Raw genomic sequence first — 27,214 nt, forward strand, 5'->3', positions numbered from 1 at the left:
TTCCATAATTTCAGAAGCTAGAAATGTATTCATTTAAAAACATTTAAAAAAGCATGTTTTTCGGACAATAATAGATTTTTTTTTAAATAAATAATATCCTTCATTTTCAAACATCGAAATCACTGAAAACACACAAAAGTTTTCCTAAACATTTTTTTTTATTAGTAACATGACTTTTTTGCGTAACAACAATAAACAATTAGGTGAGTTGACAGTTATTTTGCACTAATGAAGTTAAGTTTGAAGAAATATATAAACAAAAATGAAGTGTAAATGAAAAGCGAGCTAAAACAAATTCTGAAAGAAAAAAAAAGTTTTATAACAATATTATTTGAAAATACAATCAAGACATCTGCACACTTGAAATAAAACAGTTTCAGTTTTACGTAATGCTCATTTTTTATGTCCAGGCAATAACATCAATACAACGCTGCAAATTTAAAAATCAACGATAAACAAAGCCTCAAAGATTAACTCGACATTTCTGCAAATAAAACTTTTCAGCGAGATACACTTGTCAGACACACATACAAAGTTACAATTAGCGCAATTGACAGTTCGTAATTTAAAATATAGTAGCATGGCAATAGAGCACCGATTAGTGTGAATACTGTTGAAAACAGAATACGTTTTGGTGCGATCCTTAAAACTTCGAGCGCCAAAAAAAAAAAAAAGAGGTATGGTGTAGGGGAGAGAAATCGGCAGACTGAAATTTATGCTCTATGTAGAAATTCAACTTGTATAAGCTGTGAAGCAAAAGAAAAGTTTGAACGTTTTCCCGAAAACTCCTAAGGGGCCATTCATTAATTACGTAAGGATGATTTTGGCAATTTTGACCCCCCGCCCCCACCCTCATGTAAGGTTCCATAAGATTTTTCAAACCCCTCCCCCTTATTCTTATGTAAGATTCTATTTCGTTTTTCAAAATAATAATAAAAAAAAAAAAGAATCTTACATCACTGGAGTCGCTATTAATTTCACTATTATTAAACCATTTTGTGTAAAGAAATATTTACTAAAGAGTTGGAATCTAGACTGAATGTTTTTTTCAGTATTTTTTCGTATATGATGCCATACTTATTAAAAATAACACATGCCATACAAAGTTCAATTCTTTTATTATATTTTACACTATTCATTCTTTGTTAAACAATTTAATAAAAAAAACAGTTCATCCTAATACGTTTTTTACTTTCCAGACGCAAATGAAATATTCGACCCCCCCCCCCCCCAGGTTAAGGATACGTAGAGATTTTTCCACCACCCCTTACGTAATTAATGAATGATTGAATGGCCAGCTATAATTGGCATTTTGAATTCGACCAACTAGGCTCTAGTCAATTGTTTAGTGTTATTTGTAGGATTAGCAACATAAAATATTTCACACTTAACGTACCACTTGTTTAACTATAACGTACCACTTGTTAACGTACCACTTAACGTACCACGTTTCCACTTGTTGGCATGCAGTTCTAGGATTTTTTTTTTTTTAAAGGAAATTTACCAGTTTTGATTTTTTTTTTTTTTTTGTAATGTTAAGCTCTTTAATTTCTTTGAGTTTTAAGAAAAAACTACAAATAGCTTAATACAAGTAGAATGGAAGTGTCGACTACTACAAATTTGTTTAGTACCTTATTATTCTTTTCTGTATCAACTGTAGTTTCCAACAAACTTTTTGAAGGTTTACTGATTCCTTAAAATAATTTCAGTTTTTAGACCTTATTTAGCATAAAAAGTATTTCCTTTTTTGAATTTTTTTTTCTCTAAAACTAGTTATTAATCTTTCAAGCTCATTTCCTATTCCGTCTCTCTGATATGCTATCAGCAGTGATCGCACAATTAACCTTTTTTTTTCTTTCAACACCTGAATTATGCTTTTGAAAAGATACCTTTGCTTAGTGAATAAATAAAAACTTCATTATGTTCAAAAAAAAAATGTTTTTGTTTAAATTCACTTTGTCAAAACATCATGACTGAATTGAGTAACTAATATTTCACGTCAAGTTTATGTCACGGAACGTTTATGTCAATATGATGCCTTCATTTCCGTTTCTTTTCACTTAAAAGAACGGGATCCATTTAATTTTAAAAAAAAGGCACATCAACTGACGAATAACATCAATATAGTACATTTATGCCATATAATTCAACAGTGGCAAAACATCATTCATTTTGGTTTTACAAATTCCGATGCCTTCTCAATAAAATTTGCAAGACGAGTATCTCTATCAGATAATCCACTAACATCATGGCTACTCAATGTAATCTGAACTTTGTTGTAGACATTAAACCATTCAGGGTGATGATCCATTTTTTCTGCTTGCATAGCAATTCGTGTCATAAATCCGAATGCCTGTAATAAAGAAAAAATAAATTTTAGCAGATTTTGTGTGCTACCAAAAGTCAATAGGGGAGAGTGTTGTACCTTGGGACACTTTTCATATTTTAATTTTTAACGTCAATTATTTGAATCAAATTTAAAACCTAAAAGTCACATTAAAATTCCCCAACATACTTCTATACAATACAACTGTCTGATTTTTTTTAAAATTCAGACAGTTTGAAAATAAAATGTTGCCAGCCATTTTTAAAGTAAAAGTTCCAAGCTGTCCTAAGGTACAACATGCTATTGTACCTTGGGACACACCTTGTTGTACCACGGGAAAGTCTTCATGATTTAGGAAACAGCCATATACTTGAACCGATTTTGCACCAGAAAACAAAACAAAAAAAAAAATCAAGGTAATGAATTAAATCATGAATATTTTAATAATGAATTTTGAATAATTATCAAACACTAAATGTGTTTAAAAGACAACATAAGATTAGAACATTGTGCCTTGTTCTTAAACATATCTTAATTATTAAGAACCATGCATATGTCATACCTTGGAACGTGTCCTAAGGTACAAAATATTTGGCTGTCCCAAGGTACAATCAACCACGTTGTTTAAGAAAAACCAAAATAATGGTCAGTCGAGATACACTATCATTATTTTCTCATAAGCAATTTGTTAAAGTATTACTCTTTTATATCAAAATAAAATTCAGTTGATTAAATTAACAAATACAAAGACAGAAAATGAAGTAAAATGAAGAAAATATTTACTTCTGAGTCAAAAAAATTTTCTTTCTCTCACAAAATCGTCAATTTTACTCATTTGGTACTGATTTTTACTATGGCACCATTTAGAGGTGAAGGTAACTATTAGAGATTACAAAAACATGACTGCCAAAAATAGATTCTTAGAAATCAGCAGTGTCCCAAGGTGCAACACTCTCCCCTACTAAATACAACTTTGAATAAATTGTTAGGAAAGTTTTCATACATAAGAGAATATTTTTTGGAATTTCTGACGATGTTTTCCCACTTATGCCTATAGCTTTGAGCATCAAAAGGTGCTTTCGATTTCAGACAAGTGCGCCCTGATGGAAGGCCACTGTTAACTGCCCCCCCCCCCCAAAAAAAACCACCACGTTCGGAAAATTTTGCTAACGATTTGGAAAATTTGAAGACAGTATTGTAACATTAATGTTCGTTTTTTAAAAAATTTCAATTATTTTTTAATGATGCGCAATGTTTCTTTTCATTAGGTGTAGAATATGTATGATATACGTGCATGCTTTCATGTTATCATTCGGAAAAATCCGGAATTTCATTCAGCGAATCCCTTTTTCCCTTAAATGTTAGAAGTATTCTCAGAGTGATAAAAAAGGCAACCCTTTGTTAGTCACCGTATTTGACTATGAAAAAGTCCTTGATGTTTCAGCTTTCTGCATCTTTTCAATATTAAACAAGTCGCTACTTTCTTTCTTTTGTTCTTTTCTTTTCTTTCTTTTTTTTTTTTGAATAAAGGGTTTACAATGCTTTTCAGGCAATGACAAAGAGTCACGGAGAGAGCTAGAGCATGTCTAATGAGGTGGTTCAGCACTTAGATCTTACGAAAAAAACTTTCTACTAATCTCCCTACAAAAAATTTTTCTAACATGTAAACTTCACCATATCAAATTCAGAGAGCATGCAAGAAGTTAATAAGAATGTTCTTCCTTCGGAGATTTTAAAAATAAGTTACGAACTAAGTTACGGCTGTGTGATCTTGATTGAATTTTGAAAAATATTGTCGTTTCATCTCTTCCAAAAGTTGAGTTGAAATATGGAAATTTCTTCAAAGAAATAAATTAGGCCACAGGGAATAATGCGACAATTCCATTATTTATCGCAAATCTCGCCAAATGATCACTTAACAATAGTCCAGCTTCATTCAAAATCACTCTATCTCAGCTTTCATAAGTAATTAAAATGGAGACTTATGGACAATCCAAACTCTTTAAATAACTGCCAGAATAAATTGAGCTAATTTCTCATAAACCGGGCGAGTTGATAGGTAGAAAATTTGCAAAACTTTTGAGATAGCGTACATTCAAGGATAGTTTTACGATAAAAAAGGCGAAAGCTTACCTTTGCAAAATATCGTTATAGGTACCTATGGCGTATTTTCTTATGCTATGGTTATTTTTCAGAACCCTTGAAGCACTAGACACAATATCAAATTCTTTATGAGAAAAAATAGGGCTGAATTTCAGATGATTTTTAACACACAAATCAAGAGTATGTGATAATTTTTACAGATTTTTTTCAATTAAACAACAAAAAAGGGTTACGCGACTCGTATCTACCAATCTCAAATACAGCAGATTTAAGCGATTTGAGATCAATATCAGGCGTTAGACAAAATGAAGACAATAATCAGTTTTGATTGCTAAAAACAGTGGAGTCAATTGAAATTTTAATACGAGAGATAATTAAAATAACAGAACTTACTTCATTAAAGTTTTTGAAAATAAATTCCTTATAAATGGCATCTCTCCCACTGACCAAAGTCCAACCCGAAGATAACAATGGGTCCAATTTCGTTTTCCTTTCTTCTTCCGACAACTTCATCTTTGGACTAGACTAAAAGCAAATAATTAGAAGTGGTTGAGTTTTAGCTGTAATTGATAAAAGATAATTTAAATTCATTTCATTTTACGCATGGATTTGTTGTTTTACCTTCCCGAAAATTACGAATAATGCAGCATTAAAATAACTAAGGTTTACTCCAGGAAGCAATGATAGAACATTGCTCGGAAATGTTCCTTGCGTAAAGCTTTTAAAGCGCAATTTTAAGTTTTCTTTGGAGTTTCTTGTTAAGATGGACACCTCCCGTTAAATCGGCGCCTTATATCGTTGCATTTGAATTGAGGCCCTCTGAAATTGCCGCCAGAACATGGCCCCGGATTGACCCCTCCTCCCCCCCCTATCCGGCACAGGGAAGCTCCTCCCCTTTTAATACGAAACTAGGGAAAAAATTAAAAATCACCATCAGCCCGGCAGTGCCTTGGTTGGGCTTCCACTCTCACAGGACCTATATACCGTTTCTAGTAGGACCTGACTATGATACACTATATCTTCAAACCCTAGTGCCAAAGTAGTCCGCGTTTACGGTATTAGGACACTTTCAAAAATTCCAATTTTTATGGATACCTCAAGAAATGAGAGATAAATTGTTCTGCAACTTTTGTCACATAAAAGGTATGCATCAGCTGTCATTTTCCAATTTAAAGTAAATCACTCGTGCATTTAGGGGACCAGCAACAAATTGGGAAAACAAGAAGAGATTTTTGATCATCCTTTACTGTAAACAGCTGAGAATAAGCTATTAATTTCAGAAATTAGTTTACGAACTACATATATAGAATTTTTATATTTTCGAGAAAGTATCATTTATTTTTACGAAAATATAAGCATTTCTTTCGAAAGCACAAGTTTTTTTTTAAAGGTTTTTCATTCATGTTCATAGCAGGCAGATTTTCCCGTCACCCCTTACCGAACTTTCAGAAAATTTAGCAGCATAGCAGAGAAACATAATACTAAAATTTGAAATTAAATGTTGAAAGTATGTTGAAATATGAATGTTTGAAGCAATAATTTTTCACTGTGTGTGAACGAAAGATAACAATTTATAACTTTCATAATTTTAAACCTAAGTAGATCCCCCAAGTCATAATAAAATCCAGTTCAATGTCTTAAAAATTCAGAGAGATATCAGAGATCTAATGATCCGAATTTCAATTATTCTTGGATATGCGACGACTCGCAAATAATTTGTCATTATCATTAATCACACTGAACGAATCATGAGTTGGGGGATCTACTCGGGTTTTAAATTATGGAGGTCATCAATTGTTATCTTTCGCGCATGCAGTGAACAATTAACAGCTTCAAGCGTTCATAGTTCATCAAATTTTCAATACTTTATTTGGAATTTTAGTGTTATGTTTCTCTTGTATGCTGTCGAATCTTCTGAACGTTTGGAAAGGGGTGATGAACAAATCTGCGTGTTATGAGCCAAAATCCTTCAGAATATTTTTTTTTTGAAAGAAATACTTTTATCTCCGCGAATATAAGCGATAGTTTCACGAAAAATAAATAAAAAAATTCTATATAGTTCGTAAACCTTTTTCTGAAATTTATAGCTTATTCCCAGCCATTTATGACGAAGGATAGTCAAAACCTTTTTTTTTTTGGGGGGGGGGGTGACTTACTTTTTGTTGAAAAACGGTAGTTGAAGCATACCTTTTACATGACAAAACTTACAGAACAATTAGTATCTAATTTCTCCAGAAATCCGTAAAAATGCTTTTTTTTAAATGTTCCATTACGTTTGGTGATACAGTGTACAGATTACTTAATATTAGGCTTTTTTGTCTGCAAGTTGAATTCTTGTGTCAACTTCCACTAAGCCTGTTGCGGTATTTACTTTTTGTCGACACATAACTAGAAAATCCCGTTTCACATGCAAAATAGTGTGAGAATATTTTGGTCAATATTTGCCCCAAAGTTCAGCTGAATTTAAATTTGTGGTATCCAAGAAAGAATCTGATGTCTTTTTTATATAAGTATCACGTTCTTGTACTAAGATATTTGAAGGTTATGTATTGAAAATAAATCAGATTTTAATCCACTATTCATTTTGATATTTTCTCGATGTCCCACAGTTTCGTCCGACACGAAATCCCCCCCCCCCCCAACTATTTATTCACACCAAATATCATACAAAAAACTGTAATGAAGCATCGCATTTAAAAAGTTTAACTACAATACATGGAGCAGCCATCAAAATTAATTAATTAATTATCTATGCAGTAAAAACTGTGAGTACAGTCTGACCACCGATGAGATGGAAAGACTAATGTTCGGTTTATAAGCGTAAATGGGTACATCTATTAGTTTTCAGGGATGCCATCTTTTGCAGATGTGTGTTAACCTCTAAATTAAGCAGAGTCCCATTGAAATGAGCGAAACACGAGTATTATTTTTTCTCCCCCTCCCCCTCATTCAGATAGACTCGTCCTAACTAATTGGCAAATGGACGTTTGCCAATTCCATCGTAACCGTTGGCAGACAGTAATTGCAATTTTTATTGGAGGGTATTGTTTAAAAAATGCTACATTGAAATTAAAATTAAAAAAAAAAAACTATTTCAAAGTAAACATAATGAAAATGAAAAACATATTTCAAAATCAAGTAATTGAATTATCTGTGGTGTAAGAAATTCTTAATTCAGATAGGATTTAATGCACTATCAATTATCTTTACCGAATCAAGGAATTTAAATTACAATAATGCCCCCAAAAATACACAGAAACAAAGCAACAAGTAATAAAAATCTGATCCGAAATCAAGTTCAGGAAAAAAAACGCACTAATTTTCACGGGTGAAAAAAGCAGGAAAGAATATTTTTAACCACAGAGCTACGATTAATTTTCAAGTCATAGCAATGAATCATGTGACTTGTGAATAAAAATACACGGTGAGTAAAATTTTTAAAACATTAAAATAAATATCTCACATTTAGATAATTATATTTTACTAGCTGCGTGCCCGGCGTTGCACGGGCTGCCTAAAAAATGTAAGAGCAGTCCAGTTGATGCTTTTGTAGTACACTGACACTAGTTTCTAACGCGTTAAGGAATAAATAAATGCCCGTAAAGCAAGGTTTGCAAAACACCAGTAAAACATATTTTTGCCAAAACACCTCATCAACGTTAATAATCGTTATCAATGATACAAGTTATGAGTACATTTTCAGTCAGCACAAAAGGGGAAAATATATGCATTATCAACTATAATCTTTACTCACGTTAAACTGAATTACATCTGATAGACTATATCGGAAATATTTATGCACAATAACAATCCGCTTTTTACATAAAATAGTCTACTACCCGGCGTTGCCCGGGTGTTTATTAATGCAGCATACCACTCAGATAAATATTTGGATGGATTCTATCCACATGGTCGTACAAGAATTACATCAATCCGTTTTCCAGGTACAAACCCTCAAAGAACTCAAATAACTTGTAAATCACTCATTTACTTTACGACGTGCACGGTCCTCCTCGAAAATGAAAGTTATGTCATGTGACGCGTATTTAACAATCAGGCTTGAACAAAAAAAAAAAAAAAAAAAAAAAAAAAAAACAGCAAAATTTTGCTGCAGATTACGGCAAAATAATCGAAAAGTAAACAACTTAAACACCCTGATTACAGGAAAAGCCTTAAAACAAAAGCCTAATTTTATTTCTTTATATTCGAGAAAAAGAAATGGCAACAGATGTTTCTTTTCAATGATTTTCTTCACGCTGTAAATTTTAATAAAAGCGTTCATCCGGAAAGTTGAGTTGAAGCACTGAATAATAATTTGAATGGAGGAAAGCCTTCGAAAAATATGGATTTTATTTTGAAATCTAAGAGTCATAATTAATAATTTTTAATTGATATCTCCGCTAATTATTTTCGGAGGATTATGTTAAATAGCCAAACATGAAGACGGGAAGATGACGAATCCATCGATACCTGGTTCGATGGTCAGTTCACTGTCGTTCGGGAGAAGAAGCTTGGACATAGATAGATAGATAGATAGATACTCAGATTTTATATGTATAAGATAACAGATTTAGATGCATGCGCGGTTCAACATCAGTACGTATTTAAAAATAATCACAAAACATAAGTAATAATATACTTTCAGCAAATTGTAACATTAAAATTATTTGGCACATTAGTAATTTAACCAGCTGATTTTCTTGCATACAGTTTGTACTTACTGTTAACGATAACGGTGCTTCCTACCAATGAAAATATCTTGGAATAACAGATGAAGCAACAAGAAGACTCTGAGCACACCAAAGCCAATGAGGATTTTTGCTATCAAATAAGTCATCAAGGCCGTCCGATGCCAAAGATCAAATAAAGATTCATTTCCGCACGCAAGGAAAAGGAATCTCGCTTTGCTTCAAGTTAGGAAAAAGAGAGAAGCAATTTCTTCTGGCTAAGTAAAACAAATGGCTTGGTGCAAATCTTCATTCTTTTTAGTTTTCTAATATTGAATGAAATAGGATGGAAACGGATTACTATTGATTGCCCCAGAAGAGAGATTAATTTATGCTATTAACTTTTTTTTTTCCTCAATCTGGGGCGTCTCAAACTTAGATTTTTAGGACGGAAATTCTCTATTTGCCGAGTAGAACTCCAAATTTTGCCGAATTGTCCGACAAGTTTTGTCAAATAAGGATATTTTTGGAAGGTCACAGTGATCCTTACATGCAAAACATAGATCAGCGAATGAGTAAAAACGCGAGTAAATACACTAGAGTAGACAAAATTATGGTCTGTGAAAGGAGATAGACCCGTCATTTGGGGGATCAGGGGGTTAACAATTTTGCTCTGGCTTTGGGAAATTAATGAATTTACATGCAAGTGGGTGTGGTTTTTGCTGTTTTTTGGCACAATTTCATTGAATACATACCCCTTGCTCTACGCCCCCCCCCCCCACCCCGCTTATTTGGCAAATTTGAAAAAAAAAACATTTACTTCAAAAAATATTACTTTTAAAAAAAAGTATCTTCAAATTTTTCTTCAAATATTTTCTATTTTTTTATTGAATTAATATTTTTTAAATCGCCAAATAAAAATTAAAGCTTAGATAATATTTGGGCATAACATTTTTTTTTTAATTGAAAATTGACCAAGAATATATATTTTGAGTTTCAGCGATTTAAAATAACTCCATTGAAAATAATTAAAAAAAACCTAATTAAATTCAAACAGATTTTTTTTAAAAATATTTATGTTATGATTTTGCTTATTAAATAGATGGTGAATCAGTGCGAAAAATTTCAAAACTCTAATATTTTATTTTTTTTTCAAAGTGTGTCCCGGATCCCCTTAAGGGTATTCATCTGCACTTTAGTTTTCCATAAAACTACCAGAATTGCATGCAAGAATTGCGTGCTCATTCTGTTATGCTCCAGAAGTTATCTACTAAGGACAAAATACTTTAGAATAGTTATCTGCATGCCAAAGGAAAAAATGTATTAATATTACTAAAATTTTTACCATCCACTGGGTATTTACGAGCTTCACGCATAAAGATCTTAAACAAATTTTAAAAGTCTGATTTAATTTGTTCTTCAAAAAATCTAATTTTAGACGGGGGAAAAATGAATTCAATTTTTTAAAAACTAAGTTTTTCATTTAATTCTCATTTGATTTTCATCTCACATAACATTACCCAACTTACTGCTTACATACTTACTACCCAACTTTTTTTTCTTTTATTTTTCTATATGTACACTGTTATAATTTACATTAAATTTGAGTTGAATTGTATGCTTCTTCAATCTTTATTAAAATTTCTTTTGGCCAAAGGATAAATGGTTACAACTAATTAAAATTTCCAATAGTTCCCAATATAGCTTTTAAAATAGATTATTAATAGAGCAAAGTTAAATTTAAAAAAACTAAAAATGGTGTTTTATCTTTACTAATAATAAAGCTGTAAGTCTCTCTGTCTGTCTGGATATCTGGATCTCTGTGACGCGCATAGCGCCTAGACCGTTCGGCCCATTTTCATGAAATTTGGCACAAAGTTAGTTTGTAGCAAGGGGGTGTGCACCTTGAAGCGATTTTTCGAAAATTCGATTTTGTTCTTTTTCTATTCCAATTTTAAAAACATTTTCCCGAGCAAAATTATCATAAGATTGACGAGTAAATTACTAGGTTATCATAACGTGGAACCGTAACATGGGCAAGCCAATTGGCAAGAAATTCAAGCTACATTATTTGTAAATATACAGGCGAACCAAAAGACCTTTTAATTTTCCACTACGGGCAAAGCCGTAAGGGTACCAATAGTTCTTCATATAACTGCAAGTTCCTTTTCTGTTGGTACCAACGTTAATTTTTTTGGATATTGAGTCTGTTTTGATTCACTGTTTTTGAATATGTGTGTCACGTGTCATTGTGCAGATTTGTTAATTTGTTATACACAAGGGGGACAAAGAAAACACATAATTTTCACTCATTCATTGGAAAATGAACAAACTATGTAATAAAATGAACTTTCTCTCAGAACTCCCCCTCCCCTTTTACGTGATTGTTCGTAAAATTATGGGCAAAGAAGTAGAATAACGGAAGAAATATTTTTGAGGAGCTCTCAAATGGCAAAAGCTCTTTCGGACATGAGGGGAAAAAAGGAATATTTTATGTCTGGAAAGAGGGAAGGAGATTCCGCTTAATCGAAAAATCTCGTATCTTCTAATGGAGAAATCATGTATCTCCTCCACTTCAGCATCACGAATGCTGAAAATAAAAAATTATTGAAAATAGTAGCAAAGAAATGGAATCTAACTAGCAAATGTATTTTAGCCAAAAATAGAAAAAAAAACTGATTTAAAGAAAAAAAAACGCAGTTAAAAATCTCAATTTGAAAAGATTTCTTTGAAACAAAAACAAACATTCGACTTGAAGTGATTGCATACAATCAATTTATTAACCGATTTTTTGTGTTTAAGTTCTGAGGGGAAATTCCTGGAACATTTTCCAGAGAGAGCTCTCGAACCATACCTATTCTCTTAACGATAACAATGATTGCCTATAATTGCATTTTTTATAACTTCAATTTCAGAAAATTTAATATCACAAAATATAGCTTAATATTGACTTCAATTTTGAAAATAATTCGGTAGGGAGCCCCAATTTTTATTCCCCCGAATGTTACCGAAAATTGCTTAGTCGAGATTTTTGAATCAGTTTTAAAAATTCTTCCGGGGAAGGGCTCTGACTCTTCTGCCTCCCAATTTTTAAAATTTTTCGGAAAGAACTGTGCACATTTTTCCGAAGCTCTTCCGCCTGGAAAAGTTGCATTTTTCGGGTTTCAAATGCGAAAAAATTTCGGAGGTGGTTTTTCAATTCACCATCTCCGTTCTACTTCCGACGCCACCAAAGAGTCAACTAACAAAATTGAGTTCAAAGATTCGTGAAACGTTTTTCTTATCATCTATAAATTCACTTTTTTTAGAAAATTACAACGTGATATTCTCCTGTATTTTTTGAGGAAATGAAAAGAACTAGTTGGCATTATTACCTTGAATACTGGTATTCTGACGTGAAAATAGATTATTTTGATCTGATGTTTAACAAAATATCAAAGAACCGCTATCTCCCCTTTTCAAATTAGGAAATTAATCAACGTAAGTTATAAAGTATTTCACCATTTGACAAACAAACAAGTAAATCTCAAAACGTTATGATTTCCTTTATTTCTAAAAAAGTTCTACAGAGAAGAGTCAAATTTATTCTTAAGTGAAAATAGTTTAAGAAAATTAAAAAAATAATAATAACAATTTTTAAAACAATTAACTTTATTCATTTTGTCATTAAAGTTCGCTAAGCCGTTGTTTTTAATGCTGCCAGATTCAGGTATCGACAATGGGATTGTTTCCATCAGTCAAAAGTACTTACTACCTTTAGTCACTAAAGTTCATAGAATGAGCAGGGGGGGGGGGATGGAACGAGGAAATTTTTTTATTTTCAAAACGTTTAATTTTTAATTATAGCTTCAAAATGTCCGATTTTTCAAACAAGGAGTGATATTTAGGATGTCACAAGTGTACACTACTCTACTGGTACGCTGAATGCTTACGCTTGCTGTCTATCGCGTTTCCAGATTTTGATAATTATAAAGTGAATTAAATATTGCGCTCCACGCTTGCTATCAACCATATCGTAGCCAGCACATGAGTAAAAATGCGAATTAAATATTGCGCTCAGCGCAAATGGCATCGCCTCAGTGAATGACATTTCATCACTTGTGATGTCATGTGCAGAAATGGAAAAAAATAAATTGAATCTGCGCACCAATCAAAATAATTGTTAAAAAATATTAAACTTTGACATTTTTTTAAATGGTCAAATCCTATGTTCTGAAGGATGAAGGCCGAAATTTTAAAAGTATGTTCCTCTAAAAATACTTTTAAAATTTCGGAAACTGATTTTTTGTCATTTAGCGAAAGATTGAAAGTATTCAACAAATCACGAACTATTAAATTAAAGATAAATCCAAAATGAACCGTTTTATCCTTGCTGGTTATTCAAAGTATTCGGAGACGTGTTTAGTTCAAGAACAGAAAATTATTATATTAATTGAATGAACTAGCTCCTTAAAACCATTTTAAGTATCTCCTTTTTATCGAAAATTTCGATTAACCGAAAGGGGTCCGGTCTCAATCAATTCGCTAAATCGAGAGGCTCCGCTGAATCATTAAAATTCATCACTTAACTCCATTAACGAGAAAATCTAACTGTAATTGTGTGCTTTTTAATTTTTTACAGCAAGGATTCTCAACTTTTCAGTCTCTACGTCGCCCTTTGAGCACTGACATGAAGTAAAAAGTCACGCCCCCCCCCCCCTTCTCCCTATGTGGTTAATATGAGTAGCAGATAAGAAAACTGGTTAAGATAACTAAAGGCTGGTTATCTTTCCTAATAATAAAACTGAAAGTCTGTGTCTCTGGATCTCTCTCTGTTCCGCGCATAGCGCCTAGACTGTTTGGCCGATTTTCATGAAATTTGGCACAAAATTAGTTCATAGCGTACGGGTGAGCACCTCGAAGCGACTTCTCGAAAATTCGATTTTATTCTTTTTCTATTCTAATTGTAAGAACATTTTAAACAGCAAATTATCAAAACGTAGACGAGCAAATTATCATAACGTGGACTAACAAATAACCATTACGTGAGCGAGCAAATTACCATAACATGGGCTAGCAAATGAACATAGCAAATTGGCGAGAAATGCATCATCCATTATTTGTAAATATACAGGTGAATCAAATGACCTTCTAATTTTCTACTGCGGGCAAAGTCGTGCGGGTACCGCTAGTTAAGTAAAAAGCTAGATAGTTTCATCACAAAATTCAACACTGCTGCAGAAAGACTTAATTTTAGAACATACAAAATCCGAGAAGCAGAGATATAAGTACAATTTTTTTTTCCTGAAGTGATCAAGGGTCTAGGAAAGGTTGGAGCGCATATAAGTCATTTTCTCAACATTAATGGGAGAACTGCCAGATTTTTAATATTCAAGGGGAATGTTGGTCAGTGGCGGATACAGTGGGAGGGTCAGAGGGGTCAAGACCCCCCTAAACCGTCAGCACTATTATACACATCCACATTAGCCGCGTTCACAACTTACTTTTCAACCCGGTAAATCCCCGCTCTGCCTCCGCAAAAATAATCCGATTAAAAAATTCCCCGTTTCCATGTAAAAAGAGGTTCTCCCATTATACCAGAGAAAGCGGTTTTTACCCAGCATCCTTAGCGGCCAGTAGACGAACTTGTTTCGCGTAAAGCATTCCGGGTAGAAACACCGCTTTCACTCAAGAAGCTAGCAGGAGTCGAAAGATTTCACATAAACCCAGCAAATAACCGAAATGCGGTGAAAAGCAGGTTTTTTCCGGGGTCGAAAGTGTCCATGGAAACGGCCCTATTGTGGTCAAACAATTTATGAATAATATGTAAACGATTGGAGTAATCTTTAAAAATCATTAAATTTTTTTTTATAAGTAGACATTTGAAATCCTACTTTTTTTTTTCATTGCTCTTAAATAAAAACTTTTTGCCTCATTAGGTGTATTATTTCCGGCCGATTTCGTGCATTTTATTGACACCCAAGCAGTTTCAGAAAGTTTTCGCGCCCAAACCTATAGATTAGTTCATAGGAGAAGGGAGGGAAGGGGGGGGGGTCATTCCGCAGCATGAATTCCCCCTCCAAAAATGGTAGTCTGTATCCGCCCCTGATGTTGGTCCAATAAATTGTCTTTTGGCCGATATCTTTTGGTCCATTCGCTCACTTTCTTTGGATTGATTATTTATTTGGTTTTATTTATTTTGTGTCTTATATTCTTTTACTTTTCAACACAAAGGATTTTTTTTTCTTCAGATTCTCAGTTTAAGGTATTTAAATGCCGTACCAGATTTAAAGGGCATCCTGTTTTTCTTTCTTTCTTTTTTTTTTCTTTTTTTGACATTCAGCTTTCCATTATGGAATAAGAAGAGCCTTCTTAATAATAATAGCAGTGTTGTAACTTAAATAAACTTTAGGCATTAAGATTTTAGTTTTAGGTTTATCCAATAAAGAATTGGTACTTATACCACACAAGACTTTCTATTTATTAATAATGTTTTATCAATAAAACATTATATGATACATATCAGAATATGAGAAAACTTAAGTAACAACACATGCCAATAGAATGTTAAACTTGAAAACAAACATACATTAAAATGAGAAACGAAAATAGCACCAATAAAAACTATGTAATCTTATTTATAGCAACAAATTGAATTTAATGACATTATTTGACAGAATACCAATAAAACAATTATATGTTTAAAATCTTACTCAAGGCTATAGCCAGATTTTAATTTAATTTTATTTATTTTTGACGGGGGAGGGGGAGGGCAGCATTAAACATTTAACACTCGCACTGCAAATTCCCAGTACACATTGGAATCACTTTAATTCAGAAAAAGTAAACCTGTTGCCTGCAAGTGCGCTAGGATGTGTTCGAAAACAAAATGAACTGCCATGTGCTCCGACTTTGTTTCAAATGTGCCTCGCTCAGAATATTTGTTAAATTTAAACTTGGGGACACATTGAGGGCACGTTTGAGAACAGCTTCGGGAACGCATTTGAACACACTTGTGATATCATCGTTTTCTTTCGTACAAATATAATTTTAACAGCTTTCTTTAAACGCCAATTAACTCTCTCAATATAATACTACTAGAAATTTTGTTTCATTGGATTACTGTAAGGAAAGCTAGGAGACACAAATGCAGTCAAAATGGATGGCCTTCCTCTGACGAGGATCGCCCCTTGCCTGGTGGAGGTTAACAGTTACCCAGAGAGATTGCTGTAAAATCAAAAGCAAAAAAACTTCTGGTATATCGTCGCTTCAGAGCAACAGTGCTATCTTAGTGCTATTTCTGGGATTACAACGGTGGTAAAAAAAAAAATGCATCACCCGCCCCGCAAAGGAGAGGAATATCATCCCGACTGCATTCAACACAGTCAAGCATCCCGTATCCCAGACGATTTGGGGATGTATTTCTGATCAAGGAGTTGGTGGGCTTCACTTTGTGCAAGGCTCAGGTGTATATTGGCATTTTGGAGGAGAAATTGCTTCCTATACTATACGGGATTACTTTACTTCAGTTCCAAACGTCATTTTCCAGAATGATTCTGCTCCGTGCCATGGAACAAAACTGGTTAGTAACAATTTAAAAACCTTTATCCTGCCTTTAGACTTAAATTGACATGGGGTTAAGTATTTTTTTTTCTCTAAACTCACACGCCGGTTCAGAAATGGAAAAATGAGCATGGGTTCAGCAGTTTGCATTGGCTCGGAAACAGACCCGATCTACGTAAACAATTATCGGATTCCTGCTGTTAAATGTTTATTTCATAAGTTTTGCAGAATTTCACATACATTAATCGTTAATCGGTTGACCAAAACTTCTCACATAATCCCATTGTTGTGAAAATGCTACGGTGATGCATTTTTTTTAACCAGCACTGTAGATATCTTACTGTTGCTCTGAGGCGACGATATAATCAAAGTAGTGTTCCATGAATGCTGTAAAATGTGTTCTAAAAGAAGGAGTATGTGTTATGTAAAACGTTCTCAAATACGTTGAAAAAATGTGTTAAGCCAAATAAGTGTTCGGAAAAGTATTCTCAAATTGTTTTTAAGCCTGTTGCAAAAAGTGTGGTTCAAAGTGTTCTAAAAAAGGGGGCTGTCCATGTTCAAAAAGTATGAAGATTTAGTTTTCGAACCACAAACGCGAAAGAAAAATGAAACTTTAATTAGACAAAATTTCAATTTCTGATAGGTATAAAATTAGAAGTTAGTTTATACTTTTCCTCTGCATAGCTCTGATTTTGAGAAAGGGAGTGGAATCCTGCTGTCTGGCTATGGCCCTGGTTTTATTTATTGCAACAACTTGAACTTTCGTGACACTTTGAATAGCACACGAGTCCTTGCTTTTACAAATGCATTAATTTGTGGAGCATTTCTTTGGCTTTGACAGCATGACCTTCGAGTCCATGTCTCAAATCAGCTGTAACTGTTCTCTGAGTGATATTTCTTAAAAAGCAATTTCATCAATGGAAAGCAACTTTTCTTTACACATTATGAACTGAATTATTACGTGTATAAAGTTGGTTAAAGGTACCATTTTTATTAAACAATATATAAAAGTCAAGATCATCTATTCCAACAACTGCAAACACATTTCGCGGCTATCTGTATAACTATGGTTGACATCAGGGACTTGTATTTGGATGGTGTCCTCAATTTGAGCAGATGGGAAAAGTTTTTTTGAGGTTCGTAACATTTTCGTCCCTTGCAGTTGATTTTCTTCCTCGGCCGCTCTTTTTGCAGAAATAAAATTGTCTTGTTCAGTTAGGGCTTGACATGCAGAGGAGGTAGGTTGCAGGTCATCCTCAATAACTACCTTTGGAATATGTTTTTCGGAATGGTCATTGCTCAGATTTTCTTCGAAAGTATTAGGTAGTATTAGTTCTTCGGTTTCAAAAGTACTAGCACTTTCTTGAAGTTGTTCCTCGGTTTCGAAAGCATTACTAAGTTCTTGGAGTTGTTCTTCGGTTTCAATGTTTGCTATTTGTTCGTTAGGTAAAGAAGATACTGTTACACCTCTTTTTGGTTTAACGCCAAACATGGCTTTATAAGGACTTTGGCGTATTCCTTCGTGGTACGCAGTGTTCTTTGCAAACTGAACAAATAGCAATCCATCTGACCATTTATTTGAATAGTTATCGTTCATCCAGGCAGTTAACATAGCCTTTATATCCACACTTTCAACTGAGCTCTGTGTTTGGTTATGATGAGGTTCTCCATGAACTATCTTAACATCTTTCCACATAGCACATAGTTTGGATACGACTTGACTGCTGAATTCCCTGCCATTATTTGATTGCAATATAGCTGGAGCACCAAATGTTAAAAATATTGGAAGAACCTGATGCGCTACTTCTTCAGCTGTCTTAGTTTTCAAAGGTCGCAGCTGAACAAACTTAGTTAAATGATCTTGAAACACCATTATAAACTTAAATTCGCCATCGCTCTGTGACTGCATGTCTATCAGATCGACTTGACATCTTGAGTTCAATTCATAAGTGACCTTTGGTTTCACAACAATATCAGTCTTCGGTGCACTACGTTTCATTTGACATTGCTGGCATAAATTCAAATACAACATTACAACTTCATAGGTAATATTTTTGTATTTAACTTGCAAATCTTTAAGCATACGTGTCCTTCCTCCGTGACCTATTCTTGTGTGAGTTTCAGCCAGTATATTGAACAGTTCATCATTGGTAACATAATACTGTATATTTGCTTCTCCTGTTTTTAATGGTGCAATTAACTTCAACTCATCATTAATTTCTAAAACGTCAAAGCGTTTTAATCGCCGGTAATCCAAAGGTGTACTGCAGCGAGTTTTTGCAGAAAGCACTTCAGCAAGTATTTTAGAGTACTTTTCTTGAGAAAAATAAGCACAATTGTCTTCTCGTTTAGTCGCAATCAATGCATTTAATTTTTCGAAAAAGAGATCGCGATTCACTGTAGTATCCATTCTACATAAATTAGAGCATCAGATGAAATATAAATTTAACAAAACCTTGAGGGAAAAATGAAACCTTGCATTAGACTGATAAAACTGGATGATTCGTGGCAAAAGAAAACATTAGGTGACAGGCAGTTGCATTTCTGTTTACTTCAGCTTCTCCTTTCGACCTCCACCATAGTATATCTGTGCTTGTCGACATACACTGGTGATGATGGCCCAAATGCACAAGAAAAAAATAAAATAATAGTCTTTCATCAACGTATTGTTATGCGCTGATATTCACCAATGATAATGGACAGTCTCCTATTCCGGTCTTTCACGGTAACATTTGTACTGAAAAGACATTTTACAATAGAAATAGTTAATATAAAATTATGATTTCAATTTGACAATATAAATAATATTATTTTTGCATGAATGGGTAATTTTAATTGTATAAATAGTTTTCATTTAAGACTAGACTAGTAACATTAAACAAACACGGCATTTTACAATGTGTAGACACTTTTTACACTAATATAACTTCGTGCATAAATTAATATTTTTATTCTTGGAATAAACTACAAAAGGATGTCAAGCAGTCTGTTTGGTTTATTTTATTTATTTATTTTTTTTTTTTATTTTTATTTATTTATTTATTTATTTTTTTTTTTGGCGCAAGAGCCTTAGTAGGCTATACCAAATAATAATTTTGTATTTCGTCTTGCAAGACAAAATGGAAATTTTTAGAAAAACCTCCCAAAGACAGTAATTGGACTGCTTATTTTTAAATGATGCTAGGAGGAATAGTTATGAAATAGTACATTCTTAAAATTAACAACTTTTCCATTAAAGTATCAATAAATTTGTCATTAGATTTGCTAGCAGTGATTAAAGAAGGGGTGAGTCAAGAGAGAGTGTGACAAAAGTCACACCTTGACTTTTCGATCAAAATTTTTGCTTCTCATAACTAAAATTGAAATAAACATGACAATGGATTATGTCATTTGGAAAGAACATATCTGGTTTTAGTATTGCAGAATATAGAATGTATAATACCTTTGAAAAATTCCACAAATATTTTTTATACGTTGGAAATTGGCCTACTGAAAATTCATATCATGTGGCATACCACATTCTTGCCCCAAGTCCTTCAACTGGACAGTTCTGCATTACTATTAAAAAAAAAAAAAATGTGAAAAATTATTTCTAGACTGTCTGGTAGATGTAGCGGCTTTAGAAACTTGCTGCTAAATCTACTATATTGGGGCAAGGCTATCCTGGTAGCGTATTCATTAGGGTAGTTCAAAAAGACCTATTTTTCAGCTAGAGTCCAGGACACCCCCTATCTTTTTTAGACTTACTAATAGTATTATACTGTAAAAGTTATAGCTTCTTACTCAAATTTTAAGAGGGTGCTCAATGACCCCTAAATTTAACATTAGCCGTAGCATAGAAAATGTCACAAATTTAGAAACATTTAATTTTCTCAGCTGTTTTTTTGTAAATAATTATTTTATTGCAATGTATATGCATATTTCTCATTTTAATATGTAGCATTGTTTTTTCAGTTCAATGTATTTTTAACCCCCCTCCCCATACCTGTGAAGTTTGGGGAAGGGGGTTGAGCATCCTCTTTCAGTTGAAATAGGAAGCTAAAATTCTTCCAGTATATTGCCATCCACAAGTATAAAAACATGGGTTGTCTTGTTATCTAGAAGAAACTTTTTTTTACATGTATTTTTGAACCACCCTAGTACTCATATTGTGATCAGATTTTCTGTAGCCTTCACAATGTTGCCAGGTTAGCTTTGGACAAGTTAAGACTTAATTTTTCATTTTATTTTCGCACAAATGCAGAAGTGTCTCATTCCTTCTCTCCCGACTGTCTCCAACATCTGTTATGAAGGTTTATGACTCAATGCCACAGCTTGTAATTTTTTTCCAACTTTAATCAACCATGTCCAATAATGAACTCATAAGTGCATGATGCAACATGTAATCAGTTTACGCCTTGTCACTAATGTTCAATATTTGAAAATATGATAGTTTTTAAATATTAACAATCTAGATATTTATGATTCAGATGAATTTTGAGTTTAGTTATTTATAAATAATTAAAAATAAAAAATGATCAATGATTTTTATTTTTTTAACTTTTATAGAAAAGGTTTAAATATTTTCGTGTTAGCAAAACTTTTTACTTATTTATCAGAATTTTAGAAGTAGTGTTGTCTTACCGTTAGAGATGGGAATAGCCCGGGGGGGGGGGAGAAAAACAGAAATTTGGGGGGTGGGAGAGAAAGTTTTTTTTTTTTTTTAGTTTTTTTCTCGAAAGGGTTTATTTTTATTCAGGAAAAATTGATAAGTTGGAAATTTCTGGAACAAAATTATGTATTCAGAAATTTTTATTACTTACATTTCAATGCTGTTTTTGATTTAAATATTTTACACTCAGTAACTAACATGAAAACAACAACTTTGATCATGCAAGCTGTAAGACTTTAATTTCCTTCTATACTAAAGTAGTACATTTGCTACTTTTTTCATAAACACTGAAAATACATACGCAGAACCGAATTGATACATCGATCACATCAATTAATACAAATGTTTTTTAAGTATAGATTTTAACTCAACACGTGTGTATTTATATACACACGTAATAAACTTCAAAAAAAAAAAAGCAATTTAAAATAAATCATATATTGTACTAAATTTTAAAAAAAAAATCTGTCAAAAATTTAATTTAAAAAAATTACATTTTACTCAAAATTAAAATTTGATTGATGGTATGATTAATTTTGATATTTTCTGGTGTTTTGAACAAAGAAAGCTACTGGCTACTGTCCAGTTTTTTTTAGTGGGAAAAGGTATATGTAAATTTTGCAGAAAAGAAAAAATAGTATATGTTAACATATTGAAAAAAAAATTGAGTTCAAAATTTCTAGATATTTTACATCTCCAATTATCACAAAACGTATTTTAATTGAAAAGTCTTATTTTAATTATTTCAATATTTAAATGTTCTTTAATGTGGGTAAACTACCGAAAATAAGCAATTATAATCAACTATGTATTTTATCAAATTAAATCGCAAAACAATGTTTATGACCATATAAAGAACTTAAACAAAACAGTTAACTGAAGAGATTTTTTTTTCTTAATTGCATTCCTCTTGGTTTGGGGGGGGGGGGTTAAATGTCACTTTTCACATTTTTCTGATATTTCGACTGGTGGTAAGTTGTAAAAGGTTAGAATAGAAACCAAATTCTTGCTTTTGGTATGTATTAGCAGTTTAGTCTATATACAAGTTACTTTAAACGCAAATGAAATAGATTACCCATTCATGTCAAAAAATTAATATTATCAATTGAAATTATAATTTTTGTATGTAACTTATTTCTTTTGAAAATATACATGGAATCAAGTGTACAACATAAACAACTAGTGCGATGATTTTTTTTTTCATACTTTTCCGGTTTCAGTGTGCATGTGTCAACAAACAAAACTGACTTATTTCAAAAAATAGCATTTTATTTTTTACAAATGAGAAACACAAAATAGCTCAAACAGCATGCATAAAGCTTGAGTAGTATAGTAAACTGGTAAATATTTATAAAAAAAATCCTATACCCTTCCAGCTGAAAAGGTCTGAAAATGTCGTATTTTCTCATTTTCAAGGGGGCTCTAAAATGTAAAAAGGTTTAAAACACACAATTACAAATAGATTTTCTTATTAGTGTGGTTCCAGTTATTAATTCTTGTGCTATAGAAGAGTTAAAAACCATTGAAATCAGTAAAAATTTGATATTTGACCTTGATTTTTGGTATGTAGCCATTATTTTAATTTGTTAGTTACAGCAGTATAACTTTGCATGCAAGGCTATTATCTTACATATTTTATAACACTACATAAAGTTGGTAGCCATAAATACAATAAATATATACATTTTGGCCAAAATGTAAAGGTCTAAGAACCTAAATATGCCATCGGAAATCAGCTTATCGGGAGGGAGCAGGGCTGGATTTACCCAAAGCTAAACAAGCTATAGCTTAGAGCAGCGGTTCCCAATCTCTTTTGCCATTCGAACCCCTTTCTTAATCAGTACGAGCTTAGCGAACCCCTTGTGCACAAAGTACTAAGTGACAAGTAACCCCTCCCCCTCCTCCCCCCACACATAGTAAAATTTGGGAGTTCTTTTCTTTTTTTTTTTTTTTTTTTTTTTTTTTTTTTTTTTGAGAAACAAAAATAATAATTGCAAATTTTGGAAGTACGAACATTGTTACAAGCTAAATGATAGTTAAAATCATTACAACACAAATTCAATGGAACAAACCCAGTATGACAGGTCAAACCCTCTTTGAGTTTCTACACACTTTGAAAAAATTCTTAAGGGGTCTAAGGACCCTTAACCTTCAAAATGTTCGATTTTCTGGAAAAAAAATATATCTTATGGCTAATTTAATTCTGAACAATTTGATATCTTTTTTATTACCATACGCAAAAAATTTTTCAAGTTATCGAAAAAATGCATATAGATAATAGAGATTTATGTTAACAGATAATAGAGATTTATGTTAACAGTAGCTGTTCAAGCCGATTTTTCTCAGGTTTCTTGTTTTGCGCCCATGATATCTCAGAAAGTTTCTTATATATTTCTATAAAACTTTTTTTGCATGCTTGTCTGGTTTAGTTTTATGATCTGAACTTAAATTTATTTATTTTTGAAAAAATATTTAATTTATTTCTGAAATTTTATAAGTTAATATCAAAATTTTTCAAAATTTTGGGGGAAAGTATTTTTTTATTTTAATATTAACTTTTATTTTTAGTTAAAATTTAGGTTCAGATAATAAAAATAAACTAGACAAACATTCATGAAAAATTTTATGGAAATACATAAGAAACTTTCTAAGATATCATGCGCTCAAAACGAGAAACCTGCACTTGAGAAAAAGAGGCTTAAACAACTGCTGTAAACTTAAATCTCAATAGGGAAAGTTTCGCATTTTCAGGATAACTTGAAAAGTTTTTTACGCATGGTAATAAATAAGGTATCAAATTGTTCAGAATTGAATTATGCATAACATATATTTATCCCAGAAAATTGAAAATTTTAAAGGTTAAGGGTCCTTAGACCCCTTAATGGAATGGTTGTGGAACAAAGAATATCAAAATTTGGCTCAAATGTCGGGTCTGACAGTTTCAGTCTACATTAGGTTCAGCATTTAATTTCCTTCTGCATTTATCTCTATATGCTGAAATTCATTTTTACCATGGAAAAATTGCCCAAAAGTGGTGATAAAATTTTAAATGTCTTTTCCATCACAACAGTACATTAGTTTGTAACACTAAATCAGGCAATTAAAAAATGACCTTTAAAAATATCTTTTAGAGAAAATGTCTCAGACTAATTATCTTTTTTTTTCCAATAAAAGTTTTTTTCCCAGCCCAGCGAAATAAAGTACGTAGTTATTTTTTATTTTATTTCATTTTTGAAAAATAATTGAATCGTCTGCAATTAATTCTAATGATTACACAAATGATAAACTTTATCAACAAAAATATTTTTATGCTCACTTATAAAAAGAGACTTTTTCTGTTCCTTTTTTACAAAGAGCGCAAATTTTCATTTTAATTTCCGTAAAACTTTTTACAACGTACCTCACTATAGCAATAAACAAAAGCGCCATTGCACAAATTGTGTTACTCGCATCACATTTTCATCAAAGTGCAAGAGAAACGCGAGAGCTCTTCGTCACACTCAAATGGTAAAGAAACTAAATACAGAAAATAAAGTAAAAGATGTTTCAAACACTCTCATATGCTCCATATAATGTTTCCATCAAGTTCAATCCAATTTTCCAATCAACTGAGAAAACTGAAGCATTCACGTGCTTTCATCTAAATACATTGTGTCCAAAAGAAATTTTTTTGGTACAGGCTTAATTCTATCATGCTCAACGAAAACGTTAAAAACCCATGCTTTGTAATGACAGATCTAACTCTTTAAATTTACAAAATAGAATGTCAGCAAGTGTTCTAATATTTGGAAAAAGTATCCAATGTGCAAAAGACAAATGAATAAGTGATGAAAAAGAAACGCTTGACCTTGAGACTTCGTCTCAAACAAACATGTTAAATTTTCACCATTACAATATTGTTTTTGCGAACCCCCATGGGTTCACGAACCACCGACTGGGAAACGATGGCTTGGAGTAAATCAGTTGTAAATGTTAAAAGTTCTCCAATGCTGCTAAATACTTTTTACTGCTGAAAACAAAAAACAAAAAAACTCACATGGGTCCAAGCCAAAAACCCAATTGTTAATATAATGTCATTGAAGGTAAAATATGATCTCAACATATGATCCTAAGAATTTCTGCTAGTAAACAGCAAATTCTCAATGTCAATATTCTTTTTATGATGATTCAGTTATAATCTAAGTAAATCTAAACATTTGCAGATTGACCTTTTTTGTAATACCTGCACAAAATACCTTTTTGCAAATTTAATGCTTTGTTCTGTGTAATTTAGAATACACATACCAAACATTTTATAGTAGCACAATAAAGAACAGCTTTTCATGAACAGCTAAATGTTGCATGATCAACTCCAGTGTGAAGCCGAAATTCCATAATACCAAACACTGAAGAGAAGATAAGTGAAACAAAACTTAACCTAAGGCATATCACTAAGAGTTGAGAATCTGTGGAGAAAAGTAAAACAAAACTTACACCACTATGTTCAGCTCATATCAGCACTAACAAGAACGATTTCAATTGCCCACACAGGGATGCATGTTTTGAATGAATCATCATTCAGAAGTCTGCTTCCTATGTTGTCAAACCTCCTTAACACTACACCTGGATTTCACGACACTCCGGATGTCACGTCACTTTTTCAATGTCTCATACTTATACTTATGCCATGTTATTTTAATTTTAGGTGGCTCCTGATTTTGTGAGTTTTTTTGGTGCAACTCTAGTTACGACGACACTTAAAGCTGCACAGAATGGATCGAATTTTTCTTTGCAATGAAAATAGTTTTATAAAATAATGATGAAAATATCTGGAAAAGTTTAGTGTGAGAATTTTTCACTCTGCAAGAGACTTGACCAAGCATGACACCTCATGGAGGGTCACCATAAAGACCCTAACTGTATGGTTGGTATTACAAGCTGAACAAGTCAAAGATGTTATTACTGCACAGGCAATGTATACCTGTAAGATACATCTTTTTCCAGATTCCCAAAAGCTGCTGCTTTGGACAGGCAAAGGAGCACAAGGAGATTGCAACGACATCTATAACGATACTGCTATCATGTCTCTGCACTGTCTCCGTTACCGAATCTAAAGAAACTACAAATAGTTGTGATCTAAGAAAATTTACTTTAGGAGACACATTGCACCAGTCTTGATGAAAATCATTTAAAAAAAATAATAAAGTTGCAGACTACTGAAATTTATTCAGTAATTGCTGAAATAACTTTCTGAAATGTGATTAATTTAACTGTTGGTACCATAAGATTCCAGGAAAAGATTTGTGGGACTATAAGTGCTATTTGTTGGTCACAAATGAAAATTAAAAATACTAACAGTGTTAAAGTAATTGAGACCGGTTCAACAGCTCATATGCCCAACAAGCCTTAACTCACAATACAGAGTACCATAATTTACTTCCTATTTTCTAAGTTACAATGATTCTTGCCACTATATTTCCAGTTTTGAAGATTCTGACAAGCTTGGCTATAGTTAAAAATAAATCAGACAAGGCTACAGTTAAAATAGGAGTAAAAAATAGCTATAAATCCAGTCAAAGTATATGTCTAGAAAATGTTAAAACTTTTTTCTTCTGCAGCAAAATATTAGTTAAAGCCATCCCTATTCATACACGCTGACATTTAACAAAACATCAGGATTTTTCTAAAAGCCGTAATTTTTTTTAATAATAAGAAATCAGGAAATACTGTTTTAGCAACAGGTGTCTTGAATTAGAAGTTAAAATTCTTACATATTAACTTCAGTAAGCGCGCAAACAGTATATGAAAAAGTTCACAGAACGTATACTGTTTGTTTTAAGATTTTTCTCAGAAAAAACTTACCATTTTTTGACGAAAGATGGGCAGGGCCGCTGATGAAATGCCAAATTTCAGTCTTCCTCGGATAAGCCAGTGAACCATATTGAA

At 32.5% G+C, this 27,214-nt stretch overlaps 1 protein-coding gene across 1 annotated transcript; it reads right to left on the minus strand.

Annotated features, from left to right (window-relative positions):
* Positions 1-1,506: 1,506 nt before the first annotated feature.
* LOC129227243 (probable pterin-4-alpha-carbinolamine dehydratase) lies at positions 1,507-27,212 on the minus strand. The gene is made up of 3 exons (XM_054861756.1): positions 27,131-27,212; positions 4,823-4,954; positions 1,507-2,353 (listed from the first exon to the last, which is right to left on the minus strand). The coding sequence occupies exons 1-3, from the start codon at positions 27,206-27,208 to the stop codon at positions 2,168-2,170; spliced, it is 396 nt and encodes a 131-aa protein (XP_054717731.1). The 5' UTR covers positions 27,209-27,212; the 3' UTR covers positions 1,507-2,167.
* Positions 27,213-27,214: the final 2 nt, after the last annotated feature.

This window comes from Uloborus diversus, chromosome 8, assembly GCF_026930045.1.
Source record: "Uloborus diversus isolate 005 chromosome 8, Udiv.v.3.1, whole genome shotgun sequence".
NCBI lineage: Eukaryota > Metazoa > Arthropoda > Arachnida > Araneae > Uloboridae > Uloborus > Uloborus diversus.

What these genes read in the sequence shown, in the direction of transcription:
- LOC129227243 (XM_054861756.1), bottom strand. Translation starts at nt 27,208, where the DNA reads ATGGTTCACTGGCTTATCCGAGGAAGACTGAAATTTGGCATTTCATCA. An exon ending in CCATCTTTCGTCAAAAAATG is followed by an intron (nt 4,955 to 27,130) that starts GTAAGTTTTTTC and finishes ATTTGCTTTTAG; the next exon opens with TCTAGTCCAAAGATGAAGTT. An exon ending in TTTTCAAAAACTTTAATGAA is followed by an intron (nt 2,354 to 4,822) that starts GTAAGTTCTGTT and finishes TCTTTATTACAG; the next exon opens with GCATTCGGATTTATGACACG.